This window comes from Haliaeetus albicilla, chromosome 9 (assembly GCF_947461875.1).
Source record: "Haliaeetus albicilla chromosome 9, bHalAlb1.1, whole genome shotgun sequence".
NCBI lineage: Eukaryota > Metazoa > Chordata > Aves > Accipitriformes > Accipitridae > Haliaeetus > Haliaeetus albicilla.
Window position 1 is genome coordinate 1029128 of NC_091491.1, and position 15781 is coordinate 1044908.

The 15781-nt window shown below is 49.6% G+C and overlaps 1 protein-coding gene across 2 annotated transcripts in view; it reads left to right on the top strand.

Annotated features, from left to right (window-relative positions):
- The window catches only part of MNT (MAX network transcriptional repressor), a 44693-nt gene that overhangs the window by 10001 nt on the left and 18911 nt on the right, over window positions 1–15781 (top strand). The window contains exons 2-4 of one of the 2 annotated variants that reach the window (XM_069790814.1): window positions 5689–6265; window positions 9281–9322; window positions 10047–10158. In XM_069790814.1, the coding sequence (XP_069646915.1) occupies window positions 5689–6265; window positions 9281–9322; window positions 10047–10158 (731 nt within the window). The remainder of the gene's footprint in view (window positions 1–5688; window positions 6266–9280; window positions 9323–10046; window positions 10159–15781) is intronic. The other variant, XM_069790815.1, reaches the window with a different exon arrangement.

Sequence of the window (15781 nt, forward strand, 5' to 3'; positions counted from 1 at the left end):
AGCAGCAGCAGCAAGGGAGCGAGAGGTCTTATTGAAGAGTCGTCAGGTGCCTTGCAGTGAGCTCTTGACCGCGGTCTCACTGGTGAGGGCCTGCTGCAGCCGCAGGCACAGCCGGGAGCCCGGAGGGTTTCGGGGAGAAGTGCTCTGTCTCAGGGCTGCCATGTTACTGATGGAGAAGCAGTGGTGCAGAAGGATGGATGCCAAACAAAGTGGTTTTAGCAAAGACGGGGGAGAAAAGTTGGGCTTCTGTTGCGCTGTTGTCAACCAAAATTCAGAGGGGCTCAGAGAAAGGGGTCACAATTTCAAAGGGGTCTCAGTCCTCCAGCTTGTTTCTAGGCACTTGAAAGTGCCAGCGGCTGTTTGCTGGCGTAGCCTCTTGTGTCAGCAGCCTTAGTTATGAGTCAGAGTTTGCCTGGCTCAGGCTGAGCATTATTGGTCTCCAGTACTGCTGACTCTGTTCTTATCTTCCCTTTCCTGGTTCTCCCCTCCGGAGTCTGGGACCTGTAGAAACAGAAGCCAGCCTTCAGGCTGCAGCCTGCCCTTCCTCTCTAGCGTGGGGGTCCCCCTCCTTGAGCATGGCCGGGCCAGCCTCTGAAATGGAACAAATCTGGAGAGTCTTTCTGTCCCCAGCGCTTTCCTGGTATGAACGAGGAGTGACTCCTGTGGATGACAGTGCTGTAGAACCGGTGTGAGTGAAATCCAGGGCCCTCTTCTCCAGGTCCGTAGCGGTTCATGGTGTGCAGTATAAGCTCCCGGTAGGATTGAATGATTCAGAGAAGTGCTTCAGACTATTCTGAAAATTACACCACAGAACTGCTAATGCCTAACTGTTTGTGGAGTTAAGTAATATTCTCTCTCTGTACTGGGGAGGGACCTTTAAGCGTACCTAGAGGTAAGATGCTTGATTATGCAAAGGCACATGCCGTTTATGAATTCTGAGTAGTGTTAGTGTCCCTAGTAAAAAATAGAAGCATTAAAAAGGCACTGAAATTCTGTAAAGGCATGCTCACGCAGTGCTCTTGCAGCACGACTTAAGCAGGAGGCTTGGTGACATACCCTGGCCGCTGCCGGGCCACGCTGCCGGCCCGGGAGGCACGTGCGGTTCTGCCTGCACGGCTGCTCCCTTTGCTGGCAGCACTTGCTGTTACAGATGGGTGGCATTTCCAGGGCAGGCAAAAGGGAGGAGATAAATTTAAACCCGGCAGATTATTAGGTAACAAAGTTAAAGCGTGCCTGGCACTGTGTATTCCTGGACCATTGGGGCCCTAGAATAGCACCAGTCCACTGGTCAGGAATGCTGACCCTGTTTCTGTGTCCTCCTGTAACAAGATTTGCTGTTCTGTCCTGTTGCTGCTGGCGTTGCCGTCGTCCTCCTTTACGGTGTACTGCCTGGGGGGCTCGGCCGGGAAGCTGAGGTCCCCTGCTCTCGTGACGTGGGTAGGGTGAGGTTCCCTCGGTTGTGGTTCAGACCCCATGGTCTGGGGGGGGGTCTCCCTTGTTTTTTTCAGTCCTCTGTCCTTTTGATGAAAGTGTCAAGAATGAGTGGAAATTACATGTAATTTCGGTGTGCATCTGCTGGTTCAGCTGTCCCTCTGAGCCCCAGAAAACGCCCTAAGCCTCTTGTGCTTTTTACATACTGGGCTTGCAGAAGCTCCTGTACCAAGTGCAGTGCATATGAAAGAATGAGCCATGTGTGTGCCTGAGCACACGGCGCACTGGTTACCGTTCGTTGTTTTTATCTGTATCTGTGAAGGAGAGTGGGTAAACTTATTTCACATGGAAAAACAAAGAGCTCTGGGGGCTTTTTTAAAGCGTGTCTTTAGTTTATTTGCAAGGTGCGAGTACAAAGTGAGCAGGAGACAGAGATCTTCATAGCTGGGTGGAAGTGTTTCTGTCCTGAGGCGGTGTGTGTGTGTGTTAGGAAGACCCAGCTTAGACACCCTTCAGTCCTCTCACCGGCAGGAGGGGTCGATAGCATGGTTCCCTTTTGCCTGTGGACAAGTTGGACGCAGAGTACGGCGGCTCACTGGTGTCAGATTTTGGCTAAAAAAACAATCCTTGAAATAAACTCTTTAGCTCGAGGGAACTCAAGATTTGCAACACCAAAGGCCTTGTTGGCAGCTTGTCAGCAGCCTGAGGGCTGCACCTGCTTCGCAGAGACATTTACATAAATATTTCTGATCAGTAGTGCACGCTTGTAACCTTGCTTTCCTGTTCTCTCAGCTTCCCCAATGAATGAGAATTACTCATTGTAGGAATTTCACTGCTGACTCCTGGTCGTGCACTGGAAGGCATTGCCATCAGTGCAGACCTCAGCTGCAGGTCTGTCTCCTTCCTAGATCCTCTCCGCTGTCATGACGTTAGTGCCAGAAGCCAGTGCAGGAGTGAATTCAGCATGGACGGGTTCTGCTGTCCTCGTCGGACCTTGAGCAGTGCCAGGAGCTTCCACTGACTTCTTTGCTGCTGCCCTCCTGTCCAGCACGGTGCAGTTTTACGTCTGGGTGGAAGTTGTGCCGTCTTTTGTCGGCGTGTGCCTGGCAGGGGCTGGTGCCGGGTCGGCCCCCGGGACACCCTCCTTCTCCCAGAGGCCAGCTACCTGTGCTGCCCTGGCGCTGGCTGGCTGCGTGGCCAAACATGCACATGGAAAACACGATTAGTCAGCAGGTCACCAGGGTTGAATTTCCTCGTGCGTCCTGTGCTGGGGCCATTGCGTTGGCTCTGGCTGCAAACCAAGCAGCAAAGTAGAGCAAAAGAATTGCAGACAAAGGGCTTTTATTAGTTATTAATGTTGTTCAATTGAACCAGACTGAAATCATCGGTAGCTAAGATTTATGTTGTTTACGTCGGGGGATTCTTGCTGGAGTTTTTGCCATCCTGCCCTGCTTTACTTCTTTCTTTAAGGAAATGTTGATAATTACCCTGAAATACTTTGAGAAAATACAGAGAAATACTGCATTCAGACTCTGAGCTTCTGCTTAAACAACCTCATATTTTGGAGTCAGTCAGATCTTGAGCTCACTTACCCTCCTCCTTGGTGCTACAAGGATCTGAATTCAAATTTTGGATCTGAGTTTCAGGCAACCATGGAAAAAGTACTCTTTGGATGTGAAATCCTTCCAGATCACTGAATTTCACATGGTGCCTTTCCAAGTGCTGCAGGGTCAGAGCCTGGAGGTGCAGCCCTGGTGCTGGAGCTCGATCCAGGTGTTGCTTTCTCCTCGTGTAGGTGCTGGGCAGTATTTACCCTGTCAGCTGGGTGCTTGACCTCGTTCCTGCTCTCATGAGGCGTGCGTGTTCAGGCTGTTGCTGCAGCTGAGTGTTGAACTAGGGCTGCTAAGGTTTGTAAGGTTTCAAGTTCCCCTCTCTGGCAGCAGGTATGGTGCTGGGCTGCCTTCCCCGAAGCTCACGCCGCATGTTTCTTTGGGGACTCCTTGCTGGCCTCCTCCGCCCGGGGGTCTCGGATGCTCTGCTGCAGACCTGGTGTGGCTCTGGATGGAATTGTTCTGGAAACCTGCGAGCAGAGTTGGGCCAAAGTGCTTTAATGAAGGTTGGAGGAAATATGATGTATGCTGTAGAAATCCCGGGCTGGAGGGAACTTCAGGAAATCACGTCGTCTGTGAATCAGGAACAGTGACACTGTGCGGTCACATGTACCAAAGGTCATTCAGAATCAGGAATAAAAGTTTTGTTCCCTTTATTGCTCTCTCTTGCTCTTGCACTACACCCCTCAAAATCAAAAGCTGAGTGAGAAAGTACTCAAGCAGCTCCATGGCTGGTGAGGTTGCCTTACCAGGGAGGCCCTTTTCCCCTTATTCCACTTTTTGTATTTAATGTAGCTTTTTCTGGAAGATAACTGGGGGGTTGAGCATAACCTGGGATTCCAAGTTGCAGTATACATGCCTTTCTACCAAATTCCCTAAATACACACTCCAACTACAGTGTTTAGGTCAAGCCCAAGCTTGTCCTGTGGACAGGCTCTTTTGGGATGTTTATTGGAGCTTCCTCTGAATTACCTGATACTGTCCACTATATAAGACAGGATACCAGACTGTATGCGTCACTGCTCTGATCCCTTGCTTGATGAAGTAAGAGTTTATTTTCCAAATATTTGTATATTACTATGAAGAAGTCATAGCTGGAGGCATGCTGTTGGTGCAGGATTTGTTGTTGCAGCTCCTTGGAGGCTGTTAGGAATGGGATCCACTGAGCTTCATGGACAGCGAGTTTGGAGGTATTTGACTAAGGCTGTGAGATGTCTAGATGCCAGGGCCACTGGCGCCACAGGACTTGCATAAATAAATTTCATTTGTGCCATGTTCACACAATTAAAGCTGGAGACCTGGATCGCATTTAATGAGGTTTATTTTGCTAGTCGGACCACACAGATTTCATTTACTTTGTCTAGTGTTCTAAAAACATACAGAAATGTACACACATCAAAGCTAAGTTTAAGAGCTTGAATAAAATCCACAGCAGTAAAGAAGTGCCCTGTCGGGTTTGTATCATTGTAAAGCCCATTGAGCTAAGATTTACACTTGATAGTGTAAAATACAGGGTATTTTAGCCAAAGAAGCCTGCCCTGCCCTGCACGGGTGGTTGGTTACGATCAGCTGCAGTCCTGCGGCTGCTGTTTATCTCTCGGCCGTTGGGTGTCCTGGGTTAGTGCTGGGAGAACTGGGAGCAGGGGATGCCTGGCTCATGAGGTTTCCCTGTCTCCTGCACACTGGCTGTAGTTTAGGAAGCGATCCTGAAATGCACATGTTTTCCTTGGGATGCTGTTAGTTGAGGCTGTTCTCTGGGTTTGTCCTTACCTCCCTGGATGTGAACGTCGGTGTTGCCCTCGGGCTGTCACAGGGCCAGGGCGGGCTCCTTGTTAAAATGCTCAGTAGCTCTTTGCCAATTTAAAAATAGAAAAGGAAGAATTGAAAATGTTTTGTTGTGGATTGGCTTCTTCTGCTATACAATAGAGCGCAGTGATGTGTTTGCATACGGACACAAGCAGGGAAGGCTTTGGGAAGGTGTTGCAGAAGTAAGCATCGCTCGAGGTGCTGAGTCCATCCCTATGGGCTTGCGCAAGGGCAAGCGGGGACTGATCCTGCACCTACACCGGATCCCTCCGAGGAGCGGGCACGGGCTCCTGGCCAGGTCCTGCCACAGCTCTCAAAAGTCCGTTAACCTTGTTCGGCTCAGTAATGTTTGCCCTTGGCAGGAAGGCCTTGCCATTAGTGGGTTTGGACCTTGGGAGTGGGAGGTGACTGGATCAGGCCATTTCTCTCTCCACGCGGTGCTGGGACTGGGGAGAAGGAGGTCGGTCAGGTGCTGTCTTGCTTTTCATCTGCTGCTGCAATCGTGGCGTCTCTGGAGACGTTGGGGTTGCCGCAAACGGCAGAGGAGCCAGGCGTTGCCTCCGCAGCTTGGTCTCCGGGGCTGAACGCAGGGACAGTACGTGGTTTATGTTTAAGTAGCCTGGTGCTGGAGCGAAGGGCAACGGGCGGAAGGTGCAGCATGGCTGGGACGCGGGCTGGATCTCCGGGGGCGTGGGTCCTGCTGCGGGCTGGGCTGCCTTACCCTCAAGGCCTCCGCTGCCCTCTCGGAAACGCAGGCAGTTCGTCGTGAGCCCGGCTGGAGGCCTGCGGATGGGGAAGGTCAGGGAAGTGCCATTAATCCCTGTCGGTGTTTCTCTTTCAGAGGAGAATGAGAAGCACGAGAAGCTCCGCCTGGAGAGGGAGCAGGAGCAGAAGAAGGCCGGCAAGGCCAGCGCGCCGCGGGCGAACAGTGCCGTTCCCCTGGAGGAGCCCCGGAGCGAACTGCTGGTGCCCATCTCCCCCCCGGCCCCGGTCCCCCCACCGCCCCCGCCCCTGGCAGCCCCCATCTCGGTCATTCCCATCCCCGTTGTCACCAGCCCCCCCCAGCAAGCAGCCCAGACCGCCCTGTCCCCGCCGCTTGTACAACGACACCAGCCCCTCGTAAGCACTCCCGGTGTCAATAAGGAACCATCTTCGGTCGCGCCGGTCATCCAGAGGCCGCCGGGCCCGCTTCTGCCAGATGGGAAAGCTGCTACACCCCCGTCGGGCAGCCCGAAGCAGCTCCAGCATTACGCGGCGCCGGTCCTGGCCATCTCCCAGCACCATGTTGTTCAGCAGCCCATCCAGCCCCAGCCTCACCAGCCCCTGCAGCACCCGGGAGCGGCCCCGCAGCTCGGTGCTCTGAAGCTGGCTCCGGCAGAAGACACAAAACCAAATGAGCAGAAGAAGAGACCTGGAGGGTGAGTGCGCCTTGTGCGTGGAGGCTTCTGAGAGGGACCAGACAAAAATGGTACCGAAAGCTGCATTGACCTGGAGCAGCTACTGCTGTTGCAAAGAGTTGTCGGATCAGAAATACCAAGATCCGTGGATGTTTGGATGTCTGTTTGTTTTTTTGATGGCAGGGTTTCTTAGCTTGATGGTTTTTATTTTTCCTCCCTGACTACACACTGTAGGATTCTGTACAAGGTTTTCTTTTTCCAAGCCAGAACTGTATTAGGAAGCAAGTCCCAGCACTGCCTGTCTGATCTCAGGTGGCATCCGGTATTATGTTTGGCAAAAGATCTCTGCTTATACTGGTCGGGGAAATCGTGCAGCAATGCTGCTTGCAGGAACTTTGTTGAAAACTGGGATGTGATCTGGGAGGTTTTATTTCCCAGGACAGAGATCACCTTAGCTGCTGTTTCAATTTCTTAGTGCTGTAAGTGCTAAGGGCCTCCTGCTTGTTCAAAACTCCTGCAGCTGGAAGGGACTGAAGGCTGTTTAATCTGTCCTCACCCTTGGACAGGACTTGTGACTCTGATGTTGCTCCAGGTTAGTGTTTGTCTAACTTGTTCTTAAGGACTTTGGCTGGTAGAGACCGTCTTCTCCTTAGGCGGTCGTTTCCAGACCACAGTATCCTAATATGTAGTCTGGTATTATTTCTTGTGGACTGGGAGAACAAATCGTTCCCTTCTTTGCAGCAAGCTTTTACCTTGGCCCTTCGGTCTTCCTTCCTGCAGGATAAATGACCTGGATCTGTTCAGTCTTTCCTCCTGGGCCATGTTGTCTAGACCTCTGACCATTCTCCTGACTGCCTGCATCTGGTAGATAACTCTTTGCAGTGGCGTTTAAAATGGTACGCTAATCCCGCCGAGGCTGGACAGAAAGTCACTTTGTGCGTCTTGTGTGTTCAGTGCAATAAAGCAAATGTACCCCTGGTTTTAGGGTGGGGTTGGGGATCTGGTCAGGAGTTCAGAGGAGATGCTGCTAGACAAAATGCCAACTGGAGTCCCCCTCTTGCTGTGCAGCGTAGCAGCGGCAGCCTTGTCCCACTCCAGTATGGCTCAGGCTGCTGTGCTGGGATAGACCCAGCAGAGCTGGAGGCCTTCCTAGTTGCTGCAGTCCACCCAGCCGAAACAAGTGCCAGCAGAAGAGACAGACAAAAGGCAATCCTTTCCAGGCTAGTGACCTGCTTGGGAGAAACGTTTTGGCCAGGTCAGCATCTAGCCTTCCCTTTTGCTCCCTCCTCGATGGAGCTCAGTATTTTGAATGTATCATAAGGTCAGGACATGGCAGTTCCCTTTCTTTTCCACAGGTCCTCTGGTCCTTACGGCGCTTGCTTTGAGCTGTAATGCAGAACCACTGTAACCCACTTGTGAGAGAGCACGAGCGCAGGGCTGTGAATTGGTAGTGACCTTCCCTGTGGATGGCCTCCATGCAAGGAGTGGTAGTTTCAGTAACATCTTGTGGAAGCAGGGAGAGATGTAAGATGTAGTGGACAAAAAAAGGGTTCAGAGTGTCCTTTGGGATGTAGAGATCCCAAAATGCAAAGAAGGAAACAGCAGGAGTAATGTAGATAAGAATTTGTAAAGATAATGGCCTTTCTAAAATGCCAATATAATTCCTCTAAGATAGATTGTGATCTTTAGAGCTTGTCTATAAAATGCTCAGCTGCAGAAATGATAAGTGTATTTGTGCTTTAATCAAGCAAACCTGTCACTGCCGTTGTTGTGTGGGTTCAGACGGGTGTCGAGGGGGTGTCCGATGGCAGGGGGGTACCAGTGGAGGCTGCGGGGAGTTTCGCTGTCCTGGCAGCAGGCAGCGGGCTGGCTGCGGCCGCACCAGCAAACTGCTCTTGTGCGTCACGCCGAGCTTTGCTCCTGGGAAGTTGGGAGGGCTGTTGTCCCAATGCGAAGTGCAGCATCACTGCTGTGTCTGTGCCATAGTCAGAGCGTTTTACCGTGCACGACTTCTAGAGCTCTTGGCATAGGCGTGCCAGAAAAATACCTTTCTGGTGCTGAGCAAGTTGCAAGGTTTCCTGAAAGGCATTTGGATGGGTTACCCCAAGGTGCATGCTCCTTGTCTCCCCAGAATTACTCCTTTAGACATAAGCACAGAAAAGATGTCTTTTTCAGCTTGTAAATGTTTCCTGGGAAAAGGCTGTCAAATATTTGTTTTTAAATACCTGAATATTTATTAAATATTAAAGTACCTCCTGAAATGCTCACCTCGATGTTGGTGTATTTTCAGCCAAAGGCAAATAATTACTTTGCATAGTGTATGGAAGATACTTGAAATCTCCACATGTCTACCAATGTACTTTATCACCACTGTAGCTGGAAAACTGAGATAACATGAATTTGTTTGGCTTTTCCTAAAAGTATTCCTCTGATTGAGAGGGTGGGGACAGACCAGAACCCCAAAAAACAGAAGCTCGCCCTGGTTCTTCCTTTAGCAGTGACTGGAGGATTCCTGGATTGCTTCGTTCCATATTTATGCTCAGCTGTGTTATTTCAGGCGCAGTAAAAAACTAAAGCGGTTTGAAGTATGTCTGCCAAGTCCCGTATACTTTAATTTGAAACTGCATAAATCTTACACCACTGGAGTGTAGGTGTAGATCAGAAATGGGTCAGAATCTGGGCTATCTAGTACTGTATAAATACATACAGTTGATACTTTGTGTCTTTCCCTGTTGTTAGTAGTAGCCGTGTGTCTGTGTATATATACACACATTATACCTGTTTGTATCTTGTGTGCAGTATATGCGTAATGCTTATCCCATCTAATATGCATATAAAGTATGGATTTTATCTTGATACAGTATAGGTAGAAATATCTATGCAACTAATATTAAAGCAGTGGTATCTGAACACCTCTATTGCTTTTTAATATTTACCTATATATCCTAGACACACACATACTGCTGAAAGTACAGGTTGAATGGCAGTAGTTTTAAACCTGACACTGAGTTTATCTTTGTTCTGTTTGGGTTACAGGGTTGGGACCAGGGAAGTACATAATAAATTGGAGAAGAACAGGTGCGTAGAAAGCCAGGGGTTTGATTTTTTTAATTGTAATTCCCCTTCCTTTTTTTCTTTTTTTTTTTTTTTTTTTGGCCTATAGTCTGTCAATATTTGTTTGGCTTTGGTGATTTTGTTTGTTTGTTTGTTAACAAATAACCTGAACAAAATTCTTAGTGACTTTTAATGACTCTTGCAGTATTGCTTTGCTTTCTTATAGCTCAGTTCTGCATCTCTTGCTTCCCAGTATGTTTTACTTAACTGTGTAATTGCATTACAATAACTCTGCAAAGCCCTGATCCCGCAAAGTAAATCCCCATGTGCATAACGGTGTAACTTCTCTTTTGATTTAAAGTAATAAAATAGCCAAGATCAGCGGTCAGTGTACAGTATGAATACAGAAGAAAGACCAGTTCCTGATCCAAAACTCTTATAAGTCTAACTAGCTAAATCAGAAATATGGTGAAAGTGGAAGCAACAGCACAGGGAGATGAGATATTTCATTTAAGATTGTACAGTGGTTTCCTAACAAAGCTAGGACTAGAATCCAGGCGTACAACCCCATAGTCTTTCTGCTGGATTGAGCTGGTTCAATTGTAAGCATGCAGGTAGTCTTGGTGACTGCTATGCACATGTGTAAGTGCTTTGCTGGATTAAGGCCCAAATTAAGCTCTAGCCCTCTGCTAAATTGATTTCTGGTGCATGCTCCCACAAGCTGACAAACCACCTGTGTTTTCTTTAGACGTGCGCATTTGAAAGAATGCTTTGAGACATTAAAACGCAACATCCCCAACGTAGATGACAAGAAGACCTCAAACCTCAGTGTCCTAAGGAGTGCCTTGCGATACATCCAGGTACGTATAGCGTTCGGGTTACTGTTGACGGTCATTCTATCGCACTTTACCTGCTGAAACCAGAGAATGGTGCTAACTGCTTAAGCCAAGTTACTTTTCTTTTTCCTGTAGTGCAAAGGAAAAAGGGGAGAGAAAAACTCCCATTCCTCTTCCTCCTCGTCCTCCCATGTGAGTGTAGCCATTTATAAACTCCAGATTTCCAGAACATTTGAATCTTCTAGGAATGCTAGCTTCATGCAGTCTCCTTATACTAGAATTTCCTAGTTAACCACAAGTCATCCATACCAGTGATGGTTATGCAGTGAGCAGATAATTTCAGGTGATCTTAAAGAGGGATCTCCAGGCTGTATAAACTTAAGCTGCTCCTTTTTGGACTAACATGAATTTTAATCCATATGTTTTGGGGAGGTTTCCTGTTTGCTTAACCAAAACAGACAGACTTCCATGAAGGTTTTGGATGTCTCAAATTTTTGATGAGATGGAGATCTAAGTACAGGTCATTTTCTTGGAGGCAGGGAAAGACTGGAATTTGGGGTTGCAGTGTGAAGCTCTAAGTGGATGGGGTACCAAGAATGAGTCTGGGAGAAAGTAAAGACAAAATTAAGTTGTGGTGTTTGCAGGTTGAGTGAATTATGTGTTAGTGTTTGCTTATTTAATATTTGTAAAAGTGGTTAATGGTAGCACAAAAGAAATTCTTAGAGATGTCTTCTGTGACTGTGAAATCAATAGCATGTAAGGCAATTAAAATTCATCTGGAAAATGGAAGAGTTGCTAAATTTATAGTGCGAATAAAGAGAGCCAATAGACCTCATACGTTTTGGCTGGAATAAAGGGTGCTGAGGACTGTTCACAATGGGCTTTTCCACAGTAAAGCATCATCTTTTTTCCTCGCTTAATCTTCCCATTTTCCTCAGTCTCTCTCAAATACCATTTCACTCCTATGTTCAGAAGTACTGGACATTGATTACTTGCATCAGCTTTGCTTTGGAGAGTCACTAACTACTTGTTGCCTTTAAGACTTAGACCAGCTCAGCCCTTCTCATCAGTCTTGACTGGCAACTTCGCTTAGAGAGGCTTTGGTTGGGGCAAATTCTAATGGTACCCAGCCACTGGAGGACGGCAAACAAAAGGAAAAAAATCTATGTTGCTTAAAAGGTCATTTTTGGAGACATGGTTGTATTGCAGCCTAATGGGCGTTCGAAGAGATCTGAGCCTTTCATTTGATTTTAGGCAGGCTGGTGTCGGTAGAGATGAGCTTCCATTAGCAGTAAGGGAGATGGAGCGATCTGATCACCTGCTCTCGTGTTCGGGAAGTTGAGTCCGGACTCACAATGTCATGAATGGAGCTGTTTCTGGCGTGGTAGCTGATGCTCTGTGAATATTGATGCAGGTGCAGACCTCTCCGTGAGCAGACTCTGCTCTCTGGCAGCATTTTTATTCTGTGCTTTTGGAAGACAGTTTAAAATTCTCTCTGAGGATGTCGGTGGGGATGGCCGATTCTTCCTCTCCCCCTTCTCTGGATCCACTGTGAAATGTTTTGAGGCTTAGACTCAATGCAGTTTTGTGCTACCTGCAAGCATACGTACCAACAAACTCTTGTCACATCCTCTTAGGAAGTGTAGACTACTTTTATGATGGTCCAGAAGGTATTCACAGATTCAGAACCGCATTTTGTTTCCTTTAAGTTTCTGCCACTCAGGGTCCATTTCAGTGGCGCCTTTGAATTGCTTTTCCCAGCATGGATCCATTCTGGGAATCAGAATGGCTGGGATCAGGTCTGTCGACCCCGCTACTCTGGTGTGCCTGTGCTGTTCTGTGTGCCCACCGTCTGGGGCTGAAGGGGGTCTCGGAGTGGTGTAATTGCAGTGTATTTAATCATTCAGTGAACGAAAAATGCAGAAGTTCTGACAGTTAGCGGTGCAATATTTGCATCCCGGTGTTGGGGACCGTCACACCAAAGGTGGCTGTATCTGCACAGCTCTAGTTTACCTGCCACAGGTGTCATGGCTTGCGGGAGGACCTGCTGCGGTGACTCGTCTCGGGCGTGCGGTGCCGGTACCAGCCTCTCAGAACCTCCCCCGGTTGCCCACATTCCCTCCGGGCTGGCTTTGGGGAGCACGCGGGGAGCAGCCCTCTGCTTCTCCCACCAGTTTCAGTGCAGAGAACTGAACTCTCTCGTCCAAACGTTGTCTCTCCAGCTTCCCGCTCGCAGGTGGCCTTAAGGGTAACGGAGCTGTTTTTATGGTGGACACGCCGGGTCGGGGTGCCGCAGGACCCCGGCACTGAGCCGACCCTGCCGGGCGGGAGGGGAGGCCGGGGGGGGCAGGCGGTTGGGATGCGGGAGGTGCGTGCAAGAGCAAAACCCGACTAAAGCCCCGGGGCCGCGGGCTGCAGGCGCAGCACCAGCTCCCCTGCCAGGAGCCTGCCTGGACCCGGACTGTGCCGCAAAGGAGCGCTGCCTCATCACCCGTGATGGCCCGAGGGTGGCCGCGGCACCGGGACGGGGTCAGCCTGCGTGCCGCCGCGTCCATCCATCCGTCTGTCCGTCCATCCGGCACCGGGCTGGCACTGGCAGAGGGAAGGAGGCGGATCGGTCCGCCAGCCCGCGCCAGGCACTCGCCCGCCATGGCGGCAAAGGTCATGGCGACCTCGGGCTCGTCCCGGCCTCCCGCCCTCCCCTCCGGCCAGGAGCTCCCGTGCCAGCGTCCACCTTCCACGTGTGCAGCGAGCACATGGCGAACGCCGGCCCCCGTGTGGCTGGATTGCCAGCCCGGGGTGGCCGGTGAGCGAGCCAGTGGGCTGCGTGGCCGTGCCTGACCCGGCAGCGGGGCCAGCTTGCCGCCCCGCGGTCGGCGGACGCGGCGGGGCCGTGCCGCTCGTATTAACCACCTCCACTGGCACAGCGTCTGCCGCTCGCCGCGTCTCGCCTTCTCCTCCTCTGGCGGGGCAGCGAGAGCGTCTCTGGCGGCTGCTCGCTTGAGCTCGCAAGCAGCAGGGAGTATCCCGAAAGCCGAGTGTTTTCCTTGGCAGCGGCTTTGCCGTGGGTCTGCGCCTGGATCACGGGATGCAGTTGCAGTAAAAGTTTGAGTGCTCTGTTTATTTGCCTGAAAAAGACCCCAGATTATTAGAAATCTGATGTGAATTTTGAGAGTTAAAAATGAATTTTTAGAGAAAATAATTTTTAATTCGGTTTGAATTTAGCTTTGAACTGTCTCAACGAAAATAACATGCATCAGCATGGATGGGATGAACTGCCTGCAGATGACGCTCGCTTCTCCCCAGGGGTTACAGAGAGCATAGGTGGGACTGCGGACTGGGCTGGGACACCTCTTACCAGCTCAGGCTGGGTGAGATGAATCCCAGCCTGATCTGCAGACAGGAGCACAGAGTTGGTCATGATTACAAGAGAAAAACAAAAGAAACACTGCCGCCTTGGCAGCAAATCACGCACCAGACTTGGTGTGTTTCACTCGACAGGCTTGGTGCATACCTCTCTCCCTTGAAATGAGAACAGGGGAATTGTACAAAGGAGATTTAAAAGTAAAACCTCTTATTCTCAATATAGCAAAGTAGTTTTTCACTAAAGGGGAAAGAAACCGCCAAAAAAACAAGCCCAAATGAGTCTTGCAGAGGAGGAGTGCAGCGTGCTGACCCTGAAGCTCTGCTTAGCTGATGATCTATGCCCGCAAGGACTATGACAGTGCACTAATTGTTGCAGTCTCTCTTCCTACAAAATCCTTTTTCCCCCATTCCAGCTGGAACTTCTTAGAAACAGGCTGTTTGTTTCCTTGGCTGGATTTAAATATTTGTATCTGCATCAAATCAGATAAGTCAGAAAGTTAAATTCCAAACTTCCCATGGAGCTGTCATTTTAATTTATCCTTAGAGCTGGGCTTGTGCTCTGCAACAGTAAATTAGAATCTCTGCAATTAAACACACTGTTGCACAAAGGAAATTAGGCTGAACGCAGCTGGAAGTTAATAATCCCTTTAAATGGTGATTCAGTTGTAGGCGGTGTAGGCTGTTGTGCTGTGGCTCTCAGCTGAGGGAGTTGTCCCTGTGGGTCACGGCAGCGGGGTGGGCTCCGGTCCCGCGCCGCAGAGCCTCTGACAAAGCGCGTTTGTTACGCGGGCCACCTCGCCCTTCGTTCTTTGCTTTCCTTCCTGCAAAACGTGAGTGAAAATGCCGGGGGCCTCCAGAAAGTTTCTAAGATGCGTGAAGTGACATGGAAAAAACCGCGGTGGGAAGAAAACGCTGTTTGCTTTGAGCGAGCAGAGCCCCGTCCCCTCGGCCGAGGCTGGCCAGCACCTGCTGCCGAAGCAGCGTCCGCGCTTCGCTTCTGCTGGATGAAGGTGCTGCTGGGGTGGCCAGGGAGCAGAAGACGTCAGACGCAGTTCATAGCCAGGACGTCCATGCAGCTGGACGTTTTGATTTGATTCTCTTTGAAGGATTCCTTGGCCCCTAGGAAATGTTGTAATCATCTTAGTTGGAAGCTAATTGAAGCCCTTAAGCAAGACTGTTTTCTCTTCTGTGTTCTCAAACTGTGCCTGTCACTATGGTACCTGAACACCTTCCAGTTTCAGGGGTTATTTTCTATTGCATATTTAGTGTAAGATAACATCCAGGCGATTTGCTCACCAGGTGACATGGGGACAGCCACAATGAGACAGCTCGCGAGCACCGTGGCTGCAGTCTGGCAGATTTCAGATCGCACTGCAAGTCTTGCTTGTTTGCCAGTTTCCCCACTGCAACTAGAGTCTAATGCTGTCTAAATAATAACATGCTTACAAAATATTAGACAAATGCTGACTGAATAGTAACATGCTTACAAAATATTAGACAAAGCTGAGCTTCCCAGGGTGTGCAAACGGCAAAGAGTAAAATCCTTTGAAGACTGCAAGGCAGGGCACCGCTGTGATCCAAACTACTGCACGGGCTGCTCAGATATTGCAGAAGTATTGGGGAGGGGGTGGGAATGCTGTGATGATAGATGTTGGGCCCTAGTCTTACAGAGGAGTATTTGCTCTGTTTAAGAATGGACCTTGCTTACAAATTCATAGAAGTAATCTAACGGTCCTACTTGCTGCTTCTAGTGTTAGAGACAGAAAACAGCTGTGATGAATTTACAATTTATAATATGACCAATTTGTCATTTATTGCCTCAGGAAGGGTAGAATTTCTTTCTCCCCCAGGAGCTAGGGTTGGCACTGTACCCCACATCCCGCCGACGTGATGGGTATTGGAGCAAGGCCACTGACTGACACGAGCTGGAAACTTGCCTCTTGGGCCATGCCCGTAGTATTCCCAGGAATCACCCAGATGAATTTGTGGTGCAAACCAGTCTTCTGATTTTTGTGGTTGTGTGTGCTTAGAGAAATGTATAAAGGAGTGGCAAAGCCATTTACAAGTCACAAGACTGCTCGTGTTAACAGGCTGCAGGCCTCTTGCTGTCACTTGAACTGTAGACCAGCTAGCCAGAGAAGTATTTTACCAAAGTAAAATAGTCTCCATCTTCATGATGGAAATCTTCTTCTTCCAAACCCAGCTGAGGCTGGGGACGTGCCAGGCTGCAGCTCCCTCCCCGCTCCTTGCAGTGAGTGGAAGCAGCACCTCACAGTTTCTG